General features: G+C 36.1%; 1 protein-coding gene across 7 annotated transcripts in view; it reads left to right on the forward strand.

Annotated features, from left to right (window-relative positions):
- Window positions 1–18,056, forward strand: part of TRDN (triadin) — a 377,090-nt gene that overhangs the window by 55,213 nt on the left and 303,821 nt on the right. For all 7 annotated transcript variants that reach the window (XM_057489292.1, XM_057489293.1, XM_057489294.1 and 4 more), the window contains exons 3-4: window positions 12,941–13,102; window positions 14,132–14,164. In XM_057489292.1, the coding sequence (XP_057345275.1) occupies window positions 12,941–13,102; window positions 14,132–14,164 (195 nt within the window). The remainder of the gene's footprint in view (window positions 1–12,940; window positions 13,103–14,131; window positions 14,165–18,056) is intronic.

The raw sequence follows: 18,056 nt of genomic DNA on the forward strand, positions 1-18,056 counted from the left end.
AAAAGAGAAATCAAATTAATTTTTCTATTATTAACATCCACACCATGTTTATTAATAAAAGTATAATAGGATTCTCCAATTTTTATATGGATACTTGACATGAGCAAAAGAAGCCCAAAGTTGTTTGTGCTTTTGTTTCAGAATATAAAATGCCCTTTATTTGACATGGGTCTAGCTCCAGTTAGCTAGAAGTATTCCAGGCTTAATCACTTGTAAGAAATTTTTTCCAGGGAAAAATTGATTGATTGGGGTCATATTGAGATAGCTGAAGTGTACATAAGTATCATCCATTCAGCAATGTTCTTTAATGCTTCAAAATAACACACAGTCAGCAATGTTCTTTAATGCCTCAAAAAGTAAAAGTTGAGAAACAGCAAATAACAACTTAGAAACATTATTATGAAACTACTAAAAGTTAAAATAGCCAAGTAATTTTAAATAAAGATGCTTATGTTAATTACATTTAGGTTCCATACACGTGCACAACTCTAAAATACTGAAGTTAGTTAATAGTAAAGATGAGTATGGGAAAATTTCAATTGAGAAAATGTTAAAAAGCAGAAGGAGAATGCCCATGCTTCAGATGTTGAATGGCAAGGATTGGAACACCACTATGCCTATTCAAATGTAGATTAGAAAAGTAACAGTCATTTCCCTGTGCAACCAATAAAACAATTAACTTTTAAATCAGCGTCCTAGTTTTTCTTTAGTTTAAAAGCATCTAAAAATCCAACATCTGCAAGTATTTTTATTTCAAAATTGGAAATCAAATGGTATTTATCTTTTAGAATCTGATGTACTTTAAGAGCTTTGTGTCCACCCTTTGTTTTGTTTTATTTTGCATGATTCTCACTAAAGGAGGGAGAAGTCCTGCTCTCTGTAATCTAGTATGGGTAGTATCCAAAGATCAGAGGGAGAAGAGGGAGAGAGAAAGAAAATAGATGGTGATGATGATGAGAAAGGAGAAAGAGGATGTTGAGAGAGGTGGAGAGGAAAATGACAACCATGTGGGAAAACATATTTATCTGGTATGCTAAACAATAAACTGAAGCATATTCAAAAGTTAAGGAGTTTGAGCAAAAATCAATTTGAATTGAGCAGCACCAAACTGAAAGTGGTTATGAGCACATCACAGGGAATTCTTTGATTGGCATAGCGTCAGCATTTGCCTTATTTGGGAAAGGCTGCATGGCTTTTGTGATTAGTTGTCCTTAGATTTCAATTTCTCAACCTTGAGGCATTTACAGGCTTAGTTTTGTGTTGCTTACAAAGGCTGCTAAGGCATTAGAACCACCTCAGTTTAATAGCCTCCTCATTTAATTAATTAAACAGGTAAGTTCAAGCTATTGTTTCAGGAAGACTTGGCTTTTTAAAAGGGTGCCTTACTTTTAAGGAGATGTGTGTGTTTGCGTGTGTAGGAAAGGCAAGAGCCACATGAAGGTATGTTTTCAACAGCTGCTACATTTTAATGTTGCTAGATTTAAATGCCATCTCTGTCCTGTATCTTCAAAATCTTCCCTTCTAAAAGGAAAACAAGGGACACAAACTCAACAGTCCAAGCAGGTTTACTGCTAAACCTGACAGGGACCACTCTGTTCTGGAGAGCAGAACAAAGAAGGCCTCTCTTTCAGGCTAAGAGGCTTTTTATGGCATCTTTTCAGTGGGGTTTTTGGCGGGCTTTTGAGGGGGTGGGTCAGGTAAAGGGCGAGCTTGTGGCTTGCTGATATCCTCCGGAAAATGCTTGTGGTCTAAGTAAAATGAAACCTAGTTCTCTCTGAGATGGCGGGTGGGCTTATTCAAAATGGCAGTACTCCTTTCCAGGCTCTATCACCCTCTATTCCCTCCCTCACTCCTTTCCACATATATTTGTGTGTTTTCTAACTTGAATAAACAAAGTTCCCTCAACTCCCTTAGCCCTATTTAGCACAATCCTTTTTGTTTCTGCGGCTCTAGCCAAGACGATCTGACACTGTTTTATCACCCTGCTGAAATATCTCAAACACACACAATTTCTTAATGAATGAGTTGAACAAATGAATAAATTGCACACTTAACATCTTCATCTTGGGTAAACCTTGCAGCATTAGAACCACTGACTGCCACTTCTTTATTGAAACCTTTCCTCTTAGTACTGTTAAAACTCCCTCTGGCACCATTAGCTTCTTGCTGCTGTCAGACAATATCACCTTGTCCCATTGCTTACCTGCTGTAACTGCATTGCCTACACAAGTGATGAGCAAGCAGCCATCAGGTTTAACCTGCTTTTCTTCAATATATGGCTCTCAATCTAACAACAGGATCAGTCCTCAAAAATGACCAGGTAGTAAGATTTAGAGGCTTTTGGAAACAGTGACACAGTTCTAAACAAAGTATGAAGATAAGTGTACGGTTGGAGGTACCACAGGGAGGAAACGAGGACAGTGCAAGTGGAACAAAGACAGCACCAAATAGCTCTGTGCCATATAAGGAAGGAATGGACAGCTCTTCCTGTATTCCAGTCCTGTGATGTGCCAACAAACCCTGGATGCAGACCCCCTCCATCTGGAAGGAGACCTCTGGCTGTCCATCACCCTACCCTGAGCCAATAAAAATTCCCCACATACCCCTGGAGAGGCCCACTTCCCCGTCCCTTACCTCTGCTTATAAAAACTCCCCACCTGTCTGGTTTGGCGCAACTTCTCTGGCCTGTGTCTGTGCAGACTGGTGAACCTCGCCCGGGATTGCGCTCAAATAAACTGCCTGGCCTTTTGTTGCTTCTCGTCGCCTGCTCATTTCAGTCAGAATTCATCTTACAATAAGTTTTAAGAAAATGCTTTCTTTACATCATGGAAGTTAGTAAAGCTACTTTATTTTGAAAGGAAATTTTGGTGAATAAGCATTTTTATTTCCCCCTTAATTGATTTCTAGCCAAGAACTTTGCTTCCAATTGACCTTCACACATACCTACTTTCCAGTCCACATCTTTAACCCCCAATCTTTGTCTCATTTTTCTAATTGTGTAAAAAGCTTCAATTAGAGCACTAAACTCAACATTCCTAACTAAGTTACTTATATTTCTTTCCAGGCCTGCCTTTTAGATTCCAAATCCAGTTCATTTTCCTGCTTCTTAAATCTGAAACATGCGACTCCCCACAAGCTTTCCTCTTTCCCACTCTCCATGAACATTTAGTGATCAAAAATAACTCATTCTACCTTTTAAATATTTCTTGATTCTGTACCTTATCTCCAGAATTTCTGTCTTAATTTCCCCAACATTGTTATAGCAGCCACATATTTTCTTCTTGCCTGTGCCTCTTTTATCATTCTGAAGTCAGAATGAAAATTGCAAGTCTTATTTTCTTATTTCTGTTTTTAAAACTTTAGATACCTTATCTTAAATATTAATGTGTATATGAAATAGTGAAAATAAAAACCAAAACCTAACAAAAGTAGGTAACTGTAAAGGAGAGAAGAGAACAAGGGAATAGGTTGGCAACAAAACTTTCTGTAATATGTGCTTTTATGTACTTTTGACTTAGGGATGTTTAAATGTTTTTTATAATAAAAAAAATTTTTAAGGAAAAAAATGTACTCACTAAAATTTGAAAACCTACTGAAACAAATGAACCTAACGCTATGTCAAGCTTTGGTGTAACTGGATAATATAGTTATTCCAAATGACTTTAAAGAACACAATTCTGACTCTCTGTCCTTAGTGGTATAGTGCAAGGCTGGAAAGAAATGATAACTAAAACCTAAACTCCATTCACTGCTTTTATTAATAGTAATATTGTTATTGCTGTAGGAAAAAGGAAATAATTAAACTGATATCATTAAGAACTTAAGATCTTTCAAGAGAAAAGAGATTATAATGGGAAAGAAGTTGAGAGAGAATTCTGTATTCTTAGATACTGTTTGGAAATAGCAGTGTAAACTCATGACTTTTTGAAATTTCTTGTCCTTGGGTCTTTAAAAAGTTGACAAATAATAACAATCCTATGCAGTAAGCATCCCTGTAGAACAAATTTTAGTCTTAAAGTACCATTTCCTTATTAAGGGAGCTATGATTCCTTTAAGAAGTAACTGATTCTAGACTTGGCACAGGAAAGATATAAAATCTGCTTTGGACATTTTTTTAATGCCTCAATCAAGAAGCTATCAAACAAATCATCATGGAATAGACATGAATACTGAAGTATTTATGGATCTGGGATTAAGAATTTAGGGATCTAAGATCTCCTTTAAAATATTTAGCAAAATACAAAAAAGAAAAGATAGATGTGGAGGAGGGAGAAAGATGACTAGGATTGGTAAAATCTTTACAACTCTCGAAGCTTAGTATAATGGATTTGTATTGTGTCACCTTGTCTAAGATGGAACTAACGTTTTCTAGAATTCCTTCCCCTGCCTAATTTGAGTTTGTATAAACCAGAGGAATCATTGTGTGTGAGACTTGGAAGGCAGAAGGCAGGCTGGGTCCAGAAGGTCACTGCAGGGGACCACGTGCAGGTGTCCACAAGTGTTGTTTCTGACCCCGTGGCTCACCTCATTGGCACGGGACAGCAGCTGCGCTTGCAGCAATTCCGGCTCCTGCTAGATCCTCCTTCAGTTTCTTATACTCCTCGTCTCGGTGCATGTTTATCTCCTTGATGAGAAGCAACAGCTTCTCTTTGGGGAGAGAGATTTGGAAGTCCTAGGACTGCACAGTTTCCAATCTGTTCTCATGAATTTCATCCCATCCCTTGCAGGCTCCAAATTTCTTTGCTCTCTCTACTTAGTGTTCATTTTTTCTTCCCAAGTGCCTCTTCTTCTGCCTTTACGCCCCAACACCACATGCAGGTACCTTTGGAATTTCATGAATCCAATTTTTCATTTCACCATGTTTAGAAGAGTGTTCACTGGGGTAAGATTAATGGATTCCAGGGAATTTCACCTTCTGTATATGGTCTCTGTTAAAAATCTAGCTGAAGGAATACCTGCTCAGAGACACTTGGTTTGGAAGTTAAATCATTTATGTTACTCAGGGTAGGTGATTATACACAACTTTTTAAACTTCTTGCTTTAAAATAGAACATTACTGAGTATGACAATACCATGGTACTCATTAGTAAAAGAAAGAATTTAAATATATTGAAATGAGGTTTCATCATATTCTTTTCTTGATAGAAGCATCTGAAAGATGCTGTTAGACGCATTTCACAAATTGCTTTGTTAACTTAATTTCCTGGTATGAAATAAGTGACCTAATATTTATATTTCTGGCTAGGTAACAGTATTCATTAAATAAATACAAAATTATTTTACCTATATATTCTGTTTCAAAGAAATTTTGCAACAAAACTTGAATTCCACTTTTTCTCCATTCAAGAATCCCTGGAATGTTATATACTGCAAATAAAGTTATCTAATGCAAGGCATATACTATAGAATCTGAATTCAGTTTTCATTGTCCTTGAACTCTCTCTTTTATTATTGTTTTACTTTTGCTCCTTCCAAGTCCCTCTTAGCCAAGTCCACTCTAATTAACCTTTTAGTGCAGATCATTTTAAAAGGCTACTGTAAGTAGATTTAAAGAGTGGATATTAAGAAATGGGATTCTCTTATTTATTGGATGGGGAGCTATTTTTCAAAAAGTTATTTTAGAGCCACAAATTATCACTATTTTGGTTACAACAAAAGTGACCTGTCAGATACCAAAATATCAAATGTTGTCTCTGGAACTGAGGCAATCTTAAAAAAATATAGCTATCCTCCATGAATTTCTCAAGAGAGAATAGTGAGAAGATTTGTAATTTCACTGAGTGGGCTTTTCACAAACTTCTGTTGGCAGGATGTAATTGCACCTCAGAGGTTGACTGTAGAGGAATAAAGGTACTGCATTAAACATTCCTTGAATTCTTGACTTTTGATGTGTTACTCCCTATTTCTCTTCTACTAGGCTTTAGTTTCAATTTGAAGTGAAATAGAGAATATTACAAGCAATAAATTCATGGGAGAAAAAAGGCATATGAGAGAGACAATAAGAGACTGAAAGACCGTCACTGTGATGATAAAAATTAAGGATGGAAGTTCTGACATCACTGAGTTCACCCAAGTATTCTCAAGGCAATGGTCCAACCTATGGGAAACTGTTTGGAAGTTACTTCAGATTGGACCTAAAACACTTTAAAGGACAATGTCTTGACTAAGCATCATTTGATGAAGACATTGGCATTTATAGTGAATGTAAAATCACATATTTTTATTTGTTATTTCTTAAATATCTGTTCCTAGTATTGTCCATGCTGGAAACTCTCGAGCCTGCAGACTTCAGAGGGCTGCTTAAATTCACTGGTTGTGCTTTTCATTTCAAGTGTGTTCTGGTTAAAAATGAACTAAATTAAATAGGCATTTCAACCATATATCCTTAGAAATAGTTGACTATTGTAAATGATGCCAAACCTCAAGTCCAAATTGTTTAATAAGAATTTGCATTCTCTCAGGTACATTTCTGAGTATAAGAAAACCTATTAACACAGTGGAGACAACCATTGCTCTCTGCAAATGTGGACACAGCATTCAGATATTTTTATCTTTTTGCTTGTTTTTCTTATCTATTTTTCCCGTCTTCCCATCTTAGAAGGTGGCATGGGAAGAGGAAAACACATCTGAAGCTCTGTTTAGCACTGGTAAATTTCTAGGGAATCCCTGAAAAAAGACTAAATAATTTCACAGTACTTCAAACAATTGTCATGAAAGTCAGAGCATATTGAATGATGCATAATTTGCTGATGTTTTGCCTAACTTGATCAAAATGTCACCAACAGTAGCAAAAGTCTTCAAACATTTATCTGCAACAAGAGAGGGAAACTAATCACTTCAAATGATAAGTTCTTTAGGTCTGGAAAATGACTGTTATATATTCTGAAACAACCTTCCTCTCTTATCAAGATTAGAAACACCTAGATAGCAAACCAAAAAAGGCAGCACTATGGATTGTATTAAACCTAAGATAGGATATTGTACACAGTAAGTGCTAAGTAATTCTTGAAAGAAGAATCTCTTTCTTTAGTTGGCTTCATATTGAGTACTACTGTGTTCTATATATATATATATATATATATATACACATACATAAATGTACATATAAGTTGAATTTTTTCTAATATGGTAGCATTTTGACTCTTAAAAATCCTTACCTCAGTTAAGATCCAGTCATTTAGATGGTGTATTTTCTGGGAGCTGACGGGTAAGCACTAGCTGGTTCATGAGTCCTGATGGATTTTCCAGACCCTGCTGAGGTTACCTGCCAGCATATAAAGACTAAGTGATCACTGGGTAATATTTAGAGTAGGTCTACATTTGTCAATCACTACCATATGTTTGAGTTAAATTATTCTGAAAATTGAATTAATAATTATCTAACATTTACTATATCCTTTACTCTGCTTTGGGTGCTTTAATACCAAGGAGTTTATGTACAATTATTAGAGTAATTAGATAAGCAGACATGAGCAGAGAAGGGGAGGAGGACTTTGCCTAGTGTTTACATTTGGCTAGATGCTTGTTTACATTTTACACGTTCAGTGTAAGCTGTTCCCCTGGGCTGTGGGGAGTGAGGGTATAAATAACATACCATCGCAAACTAGCTAGTTCCAACTTGAAGGGCAAGTTGACTCAAACTTCACCCCAAAATACAATATACTTTCGTTAAGACATTAGCATTGAGGTTTTGACCCCCCCACACACACACACTTGTGAGGACTGACTGCCAGGACAGTTCCCACAAGAACCACATATAGCCCCCAAGTGAGGGTGAAGCAAGCCTGAATGCTGTGAAGGCTCCACCTGTTCCCTTTGAAACCTCACCCCACTTAGTGAATACCCATCTCCCTTCATATTAAAAAGGCTGCCCATTGTTCCTTTGTGGCAATCCCCTCCGGATCTGCCCATGCCCAGCTCTTAGACATGTACTTTTGCCTTTTCTATGATTTTGTTTCCAAATAAAAGTCTTAATGCTCAACTGCTTTTTGTATCCCTCCCTTCTTGAATTCTTGCTCTCAAGGACACTGAGTACCTGTCTCCAGTAACACAATGAGTTTGAGTGAAGCTCAATAATACCAGCTGGCGCAGGCAAGACTCATGGGCTGAAAATTCAGAAGATGCCTGGGACCCCTTCTCTTGCCATCCTGTGGAGTGTCTCAGGCAGTTGTGGATGAGCAGTTCTAGAGACCCCACTGCTGAGTTGCTTCTTCCTTTGAAAAGGAATACATGAGGGCAGCCTTATAGCTGGGGGGTAACTTACTTGGGAGTGGATACCATGCAAGCAGAATTTAGGTCCTAAATGCCCTGGGGAATATGGAAATGGCAGGTATGCCGCATTTGGGGACCTTGAGAAGAGAGGAGATCATACACAGAGCCTGCTGCTCAAGGGAGGGGGAGGCACTGGCCCAAGCTAGCAAACTAGAAAGAGCTTCTGGGTCACTCAAGATTCAGCAACAATCTTGCTTGTTTCTCCACATCTGCATGCATTAATTAACAGGCACTGAACTATGTGATTTGAATGTATCATACCCTGTAATACTCGTAACAGCCTTGTGAGGTCAGTATTATTACTCTTATTACCATCTTACAGTTCAGCAGCTGAAGCACAGAGCACTTCAGCTTTTTATCCCACTATATAATACTGGTTGCCAGACAGGGTATATTATAAATTAGAGTATGAGTAAGCTGAATATAGAGAGAATAGGTATGAGGGCATGAAGTCTTGATTTTGAATAATGGCTTTGGAAAAGCGGAGGCTTCAGTGAATTTTACAGACATGGTAAAAGGTAATCTCAGCATCACACAGTTCATAGGTGGGGGAAGTACCACGACTAGAGTGAGGTGAGCAAAGCACTCACCACGGCTACAAAATGGAAGGGGTCACCAATAACATATTTAATCACTATTTAAAATTCCAAAATTAATGCAAAATCTGTGATGGACAAAATGTCACAATTATGACTTGGCGCTGAGTGGGAAGCCTGAACTTAAATGCTGTCAGTCTGAGCTCAGGGCGCATGCTTGTAACCATTATTTGGGGATGATTCTCAGGATTTGAAAGATAAACAACAGTCAAGTATAATTTAAAGAGCATAAAGCTAATTGTCAAGGATAATGGTGAAACCAAGGACTTGTTGCTTAGAAGGAAAGCAGAGAAAAATGACTAATTTAATTTCCTTTGTATGCTCCCATTTAGAAACTTAAGTGTCTGTATAGTTTGGCTTCAAAGACAGAGGACAAATAAAAATCTTACTTAACTTTACACTTTTCCTTGCCTCTCTTGGCACTCTTTTATCAGTGTCAAGAATCCAGTCACTGATCATAACAAGCCCAAAGCGATTTCCCTTGCATCTGGTGGTTTATTTTCTGTAAGAAATATAAGATGTGATTAAGAGTGACTAGAACACTGAGAAACATTTCTTATCTTATATAAGAAGCTCTGGAAATAGGGAGATTATTCCAGGACTGGATAATTCAGTGCCTCAGCAATGTCACCATAGACTCGAGTCTTTCATTTCTAACCTTTGCCTTTCACAGTGAATCACCTACTGTCCTCATGGTTATAAGGTGGCTACAACAGCTCCAGACTTTACATTCCAATGCAACACGGCCCTTGTTTCCCTTTTAACAGCAAGAAAACCCCTCCCACAATCTCTCTTCCAACATCTTACTCTAGAATCAATTGTGAATTCATGTTTTTGTTTGTTTTTTGATAACAGTATAGCATAGTATTTAAGAGTCATACTCTGGAGGGTGCGAAAGTCTGGCTCTATCTCTTACTAGATATGTAACCTTAGGCATTTTATTTAAGTTCTCTGCGCCTCAGTGCTTTTATATTTAAAATAGAGATAATATACCTACTTCATTGGGCTATTGAAAGGAAAGAGTGAGTTAATGTATATAAAGTTCTTAGAATGGTATCTGACAGTTAATGTACACTCTATAAGTATTAGCTATTATTTTTATGATGATCCTCACTCTAATGCACATAATTTGACTCATGGAAACATGAGAGGTATGTAAGTACAATTAAAAAAGAAGACATCAATAAAAGGTTTAGTTGCATTGTATAATATTATTCCCCTTGACATAATTTGGATGTGATGTCTGAGAGAATAAATAAAAATTGACTTGAGGACTATTATCTTAATTTAAGATATATCTGTATCATCTTTATATATTACATTTTTATCTCTATCACTAACCCTATCATGTTTGTGAAGCTGTTGTCCACATGGTTGAAAATCAGAGGTTGATCTCAAGCCAGCAACATTGACTTCATGAAAATAACCTGGTTTGACTATTTTAAGACCAGGCAATATACATCTCTGCAGAACATATATAGTACATTTAAGCGTAAGGATAATTAAACTGATATCTATCTTGTCGGATTTTATTGTTAAGTTCCTCAGTGAACACTTAGATGGAAGGAGAATGGAGAAATGGTCTCAATCTATCCCGATCATAAAATTCTCATTTGCAATATTCTTCCCATTAGATATAAAATATACTAGTACTAAAAAATGCATTTAATGGTGCCATTGCATTCTAGTTCCTTACATATAATTCTTCTAAAATTTTCAATTGCAATGATAAAATTCCATTTCATTTCCTTTCTCTAAGGTTTAATCTAACCATTCAGACTACCATATTTTGCTCACATGTAACCCTCCAGAATGTAGTAAAATAAGGCCCAAAGAGTAAAGTTACAGTCACTGAATCATGGAGATAGGCTTCCCTGAGACCAGTATTTGTAACTTGGCATCTTGAATGAGCTGTGAATCCCCTGAAATAGAATATAAAATTTTGAAATCCTGAAAGAATTCTCTCTCTTATATCATTTTTCCATTCTCTGTGGGACTTTATCCATCAGCATAAAAATGGAATATTCTTCCTTTAACAATAGAAAACCCACTATGATTCTAGGCCTCCTTCAACTATTACTCAATCTCTGTCACTTATTTTAAGGTAAAATATTCTCACTGGCTCTAAGTTCTCACTATTTGATTTTGAATGCATTCCACTGAAACTTCCCTTTGAAGGTCACCAATGCCATGCTCATCAATAAATCTAAAGGTATATTTTCAGTCTTCATCTTACTAACCTATCAGCAGCATTTGCCTGTTGATCACTATATCCACCTCAAAACAGTTTCTTCACTTATATCTAGTACATTACAGTCTTTTTTTTTTCTGTCTCTCAGTCTCTCTCTCTCTCCTCAGAATCTGATTTCAGATTCCTCACTCTCTCTCTGACTTATCTTCTGAATGTTGAAGTACTCCTTGTCTTCTAAATGTTGAAGTATTCCTAGATTCATTCACTTGTGATCTCATTCAGTATCATGACTTTAAATACTTTCTATGCTCTATTGAGCTCCCAAGTTTCTATCTTTGGTTAAGACTTCTCTTTTGTAGATCATATTGGGCTAAACAACTGCCTACATCTGCATGTAGATGACTAATAGTCAATGCAAGTTTGACAAGTCTAAAACTCAGCTACTTATATATTCCCCCTACAAAAACTCTGTTATCTCCAGTCCTCCCCATTTCAGTAAGTGGCCTTTCCATTGTTCCAGGTTTTCATGTCAAAAGCCTTGAAATTGTCCTGTACTCCTCTTTCTTTCACACCCAAAAACCAAAGTGTGAGCCTATGCTATTAATTCTATTTAAACACATTCAGAATCTGGCCGCATCTCACTACACACACTGTTACCACTTTGATAGAATTCATCATCATCTTTCTTCATGATTATTTCATGTAGCTCTTTATGATTTGCCTGTTTCTAACCTGGCTTCCTTTAAATCTTCAGCACAGCAAATGAAGTTACGTTAAGTCAAATCACTTCATTCCTGTGCTCAAACCTTCCAATGACTTCTTATTTCAGTCAGAATAAATGTCTAATTTTAGAGTACTTAACCTTTAGAAAATGTAATATGTTGGTATAATTCTAGACCCTTCAGATGTCAAAGGGAGAAGAATTCCTGAAAAGCTAAAATAGATTTCAAAAATAGGGAAAACATAAATCTAAAATTTACTTGCAAATTGATGAAAAATTAGGTACGACTTACACCATGTATCTAGATAGACCACCTCTTCAATCAGATCTTAAAGGTTGCCCTTGCCCCATCACGGCAACTTTCATATAGAATGAGAATATTTTAGGAATCCCTAGAATGTTTTCTTACTTGCATTTTTATTATTTAATTTCTCATTTTACTAATAGTTTATATCTCAGGATTTAAAAAAAGGAAAATTTATAGACCCCAAATTTCTAAATCCTATTCATTGAAGCTACTGAAGAAATTCAAATACATTTTAAATACTGAGATGTCTAACAAGGGTAAACCAATTGAATATCACTGGAACTTGATATAATTACTACCTTAATGTTTTCAGATTTTTCCAGTTACATCACAAATTATAATAAATGGCCCTATCAGTCTTACTTTAGTCCCGGTTACTTAAGTCAATTTGGAAATTACTGTTCATCTGAAAGTTTACAGAGCCATCTTCTCCATGACCTTTCCAGTACACTATGGGCCAACAGTGATTTCTTCTGCTCATAAAAGCATCCATAACTTAGAGTTTATATTGTTGTTTGAATAAAAGAAGTATATATTATTTTAACTCATCCCTAATCTTTCCCTATATTGAACTCTTATTAAGATTATTAACTTCTCCAGGGCAATTACTTTCTTGGTAACCTATTAGTGTTTGGTACCATAGGTATCCAATAAGTTCTTTCTAATTGAATGCATGGCATACTATGACAAAATGTAGTTTCTATTTCTGAGCAAAACAAAAATAGTTGGCTGAGAGATAAATTCATGAAATTAACATATTTACAGTGTCAAAAGAACAAATCAGGAAAAATGGCTTCTGTTAGTTTCTTTGGGAATGATTGTGACATTTTTCTTTTGTTTTCAATTACTTTTAGCAAGCTCTATTTCCAAGATGGGCTCAGATCCTCTAAAACTTGTACATGATGCTGTGGAGGAAACTACAGACTGGGTCTATGGCTTCTTTACTTTGTTGTCTGACATCATCTCGTCTGAGGGTGATGAAGATGATGAGGATGGGGACGAGGACACTGATGAAGGTACAAAGTGCATAGAGACATATCCAACTGCTAGGACCAATATTAGAGATATGCATTACAGTGGTCTGCTTAAGTTGAAGAACAAATGAGCACTTGGGTCAGGCTAAACCAAAATGGATAGATTTCTGAGTGCTAATAGCCTATTAAACAGGCTGCCAACTCAGTAAACTGGCTTCTATTTGTCTTTCATCTTACAGCTTATTAGCCATTATAGCAAATATGTCAAAATTAAATGCTACCATTACAGCAGAGACAATCTTATCATACTCTACTACAAACCCACAGTAGAAATTCACATTTATGCTTCTTTGGGAAAAAAAACGGCTATTTCTCAAGTTTATCCTTAGACATATTGAAATAACAATAGTAAAACTGAATATACATTTGGTATGCATAAGTCATATTCACAGTCAAATAGCAGAAAGCAATCTTTCTAAAATCATAATCAAAAGTAAACTTATTGAACCAAATGGAGGTATGAGATGGAGAGACATATACTAAATGTCACACATGATTCAGCAAACCTCCATATATGCAAATGAACAAAAGGAAATAAACTCAAACAAAACTCAAACTGCTATGGAGTAGATGTGAAAAGAACAAAGCACTGTGATTCTCTCTTTTAGGAGACTTAGGGCCAGCCTTAGTCATCAGAAATCATGTATTCAGCCTTGGCTACCCGGAAAGCACTTATTAATTTAGTCTTTTCCATGACTTTGTGTGAATTTGTATTTGTTTAGCCCCAGTGGGAGGTCCAGAAGAACAATAGAGAAATGAAACAAACATGGTAGATGAACTCTAATATATAATTTGGATCACTGCCACAATTTTATTGAACTCATAAAAGTGAAACTACCTCAAATAAATGTGTGTAAACAAAGTCTGTACTTAAAAACTATAATATAAGGACTACCATTGTCAAAACTAATAGATGGTTTTTAAAATGAACAAAAGGAAATGGGGAAATAGAAAGGCAATGTTATGCTATGCTAAAAGTTGTTCTAATTTGCTGTTTTTGTCTTGGTTTAGGAGAAATAGAGGAACCTCCCTTGAAAAAGAAAGGTTGGTTGTTTTCACTTAAAAAAAAAACCCTATTTTTCTCTTATGGTAATGTTTATTTTTAGCATGACTCAAATATATTTTACTTGAATTGTAACCTTAATTTATTTTTAATGTAAAGTGTTTGTTTAATGATTAGATTATGTTAAAGTTTGTATTCATTTTATTCTTATTTTATTGTCAGTATTAGTTTTCATTTTTAGGTGATAACTATGGGACAGGGTGGCTGAGATAATGTGGAAGATAATAATCTTGGAGACACAGGCTTATCATGTATCACCCCAAAGGAGTAGTCACGTAGGTGGGCTTGAATGTGGTGCAGAGGGATTCTGAACATGAAAGCTAAGGTCTTCCATGACCAAGTGGGATGACCACAAATTCAAAAGATAGGAGCAGTATGGCTAAGAAAAAGGTGTATAGCTATTGAGCAAGAGCTTCAGAGAGGCAGGGATTGTTACAGCAAGGTGTAGAAATTATTCCTGGAAGAGACAATAGAGGGCAAGGGATACCATCCTGATATATCTGATGTGAGAAAAAAATAGCCAGTACTAAAACCAGACTTGATAGAATTTTGGGACTTTAATTATTGCCGTACATGTTTAGCAAAGGCACTTGGGAGTATTGACTCCAGAGGAAAACTTTCTGGCTTCTGCTTCACGTTTCCCCAGACATATGTAGATGCCAACAGTAGGATCCAAATTTAGAGCTTCCGCCTTGCTTAAGCAGATGATCATCTCACTATCTGGGGCAAAATGCACTTAGTGTATGTTAATTTAGAGAATCTGAATTTGTAACTAGCGAACAAAAGAAAGCCAAACTGGTGGAACTGAAATGTGGGAGAGACATCCAGAAATGGAAGTGTTGTGAATCTCTTGAGAGGAGAAAGGATGGGCTTCCTGACTCACAAATCCAGAATGGGAACTCAAGAACTCAAGATCTACTTCATCCACCAAATCCAAATTCAGAGTCTAGATTAGTTTACAAACGTCTTGAGGTCAGAAACAGTCTTTTTATAGCTGATCACCAATGAATAGTGCCTACAAGATAGTCAAAGTTTAAGCTGATACATTACCAGTCACTATCTGGAAATAACAGCTGGGTATGTATTTCTTACAAATGGGAGGGGGGGAAACAAATGTTTTCTTACTTATACTTTAAATAATTCTATAAGAATATCATATGACAATGTTCTCCACAATTCAATATCTAGTACTTAATAAAGAATATGTTCTTCCCTTTTAATTTGGTTTTCCCCATGAGATTATTTTAAAACTAAGTTTCATGTAAAGGTAAGCATGAATTGCAAATCCATACAAAGCTGTGTAGTCATTATTTCTTAAATTATTGCCTTATTTCATTAAATCAACAGAAAAATGATTCAGTAATTTGTTTAAGATATTGTAAAAATGTCCGTAATGCTAGCCCCTAAGGAATATATGTGTTTAAAACCATATACTTAAAATCTTAAAATCACCTGAATATATTTTCTTAATGATATTATTCACAGTTACATGAGAAAATGAATATTTAAGAAAACATCTTATACACCTTACCTTAGGTATAGAAGACATATAATAACAAATGTTATTTGAAATGTAGTAAAGGAAATATGTTTTATTACAATTAGTATTTTTTAAATTTATAAGCTCTCTTTTTTTGTAGAGTCATAGAGACAATGAGAGTTGTAAAGCAGTATGTAACATTTTGCAAAACATTTCTGGCTATTAAAATTATATTTTTAATATTAATATTAGGAAAAAGATGCTATGAGCTTATCTGTATTTTATGATAGCTATTTTGTACATTTTTGTATTTAAAAATTGTGATTTAAAAAGTATTTTAGTGATCTAGAATGATAGCCGGTTAAATCACTTGATTTTTTACCCATCTAAATGAATCTTTATTCATTTTTTCTTTAATACTCTTTGCCATTCATATATATTCAATAATATTTAGCCATTTTGTATTAACTAAGTTGTCAGGCGATTGCATTATTTTTTTTACAGCCCTATATCTATTTGAAGCATTTTATTGAAATGCACTTAAAATGTTAGTTTCATTTGTCTAGTTACTGCTATTTTTCACTAAAATAAAAATTCAACTATCTTGCTATTTATGGGTGGAGTTTGCAGTTCTAATTTGATGTGGAATAATGGTCCAGTCAAAATCTCAGGGTTGCAGGATTGATTATTAAGTAGGTTATTAATATGGATGAATTTTTTGAATCTGCTAGTCTGTGGCTTATGTTGTTATATATAAATATACTTTAAGGGTATTAGATGTAGTACCTAGTGTCTTTATATTCTTTATGCATATTTAATTTTCAGCCTGTCAAAAATTTTAAATGTTAAATTCTATTATTCATTACCAAATACTCCATGATGAGGGTCCAAGGCATGGAATCATTATACAATATTATATTTGTATTATACAGTTGTTAAAAACTTGTAACTATGAAAACCACATGCCACAGTAAAACATATTTCCTGGAACAATAAAATTGATCTGCCTGAGAACATACCCAAGAAGATAATAGTACTGCTTCTATTTTATGAGATAAAGAAATACCCTTCCCCTGATACTGAAATTGCTCAAATGCCACCAAAAAGACCAAGAAGCCTTCCTGCCCTGTCCTGCATACTGAAGGAGAAGCATGGTTTTGATATGCAGGTGTTCTGTGTTGAGGGGTTACTCTAAAGTTAGAGATATGGTAGAGTGGGGAGATTGGAGCAATGAAAAGTTTCATTTAATGTTAGCTGAATAATGTGCAAGAGTGCATTGCTGTTGAGGGAGAGTCCCATGAGAGCAAAGCAAAAAGAGTGTCAATAGGAAATACTGGAAGCTCAAATGGCTTTTAAAAATTTAGATGTGAGCAATTCTTTTCAGATATTCTCAATACTTGTTCCAAGGAAGTGTCATTGCCTTGAAAGAAAGCTTCAACCCAAACAAGGCAGGTCAGCGACACTGATTCTTTTAAAAATAACTGGAATATTCTCTGAGATAACCGAACTTTTATAGATGCATTCAGTGAACACATGGATGCCGATGCCGCATATCTGTGATTTCTTTCAGATTAATTCTGTGTTGCTCAAAAAGGAACTTAAAACCTACCTTTTATATATGAAATATTTGATTAATTGTAAATGGACTTTTTCCTATTTCATCTAATTAAAAATGTTTAATATTGACTGCTGGAGATTAAAGATGGCGGCATGAGAGGTGAGACAGAGAACTCCTCCCAAAACCACGTATAATATGAAAATACAGTTAATACAACCAGTCCTAAAAGAGCAACAGTAAAGAAGGCAACTGGCATACACCCGGAGAAAAGAGAAGACCTCACAAAACAGGGTAATGTACCAAAGCCTTGATCCAGCAGGACCCAAGTCCTTTCTGCACCCCAGCTCACCGGCAGGAGGAAGAGAAATGGAGCAGAGAGGGGGTGAAAGCCTAAGATTCCTGAACACCCAGCCCTGGAGATCTGCTTTTGGAGCACAAACCTATATTGCATTCTGCTTTGGAGATTAGTGGGGTTGGAAAGCTAAGATAGGAGGAATACTTGGAGAAATTCCAGCCATTTGTGGCAGACAGGGATCCAAATCTGGCTGGCTGCTCTGGGACAAAGGAAAGGTAGGCTGTCTGAGAAACTTCCTAGCAGCAAGAGGACTGCTGAAGGGACAGGGTGTGCATGGAGCTTGCTGCATGGGAGAAGGGATAGGTGGACAAAGTTGTCTGGGTGCTCTATGCACAACAGATTGGGAACTTTCAGGAGCTTCAGGTGCTCCATCCCCCTGGCTGGCTGCTCAGCTCCGGGGCTCCTAATGTGATACACAGCCTGCTTCACCTTCCTCCTGGCCTCCTGGAACTAGCTCACAAACCCACAGTCCCTGCCCTG

This window comes from Manis pentadactyla, chromosome 12, assembly GCF_030020395.1.
Source record: "Manis pentadactyla isolate mManPen7 chromosome 12, mManPen7.hap1, whole genome shotgun sequence".
In the NCBI taxonomy this organism is placed as follows: Eukaryota; Metazoa; Chordata; class Mammalia; order Pholidota; family Manidae; genus Manis; species Manis pentadactyla.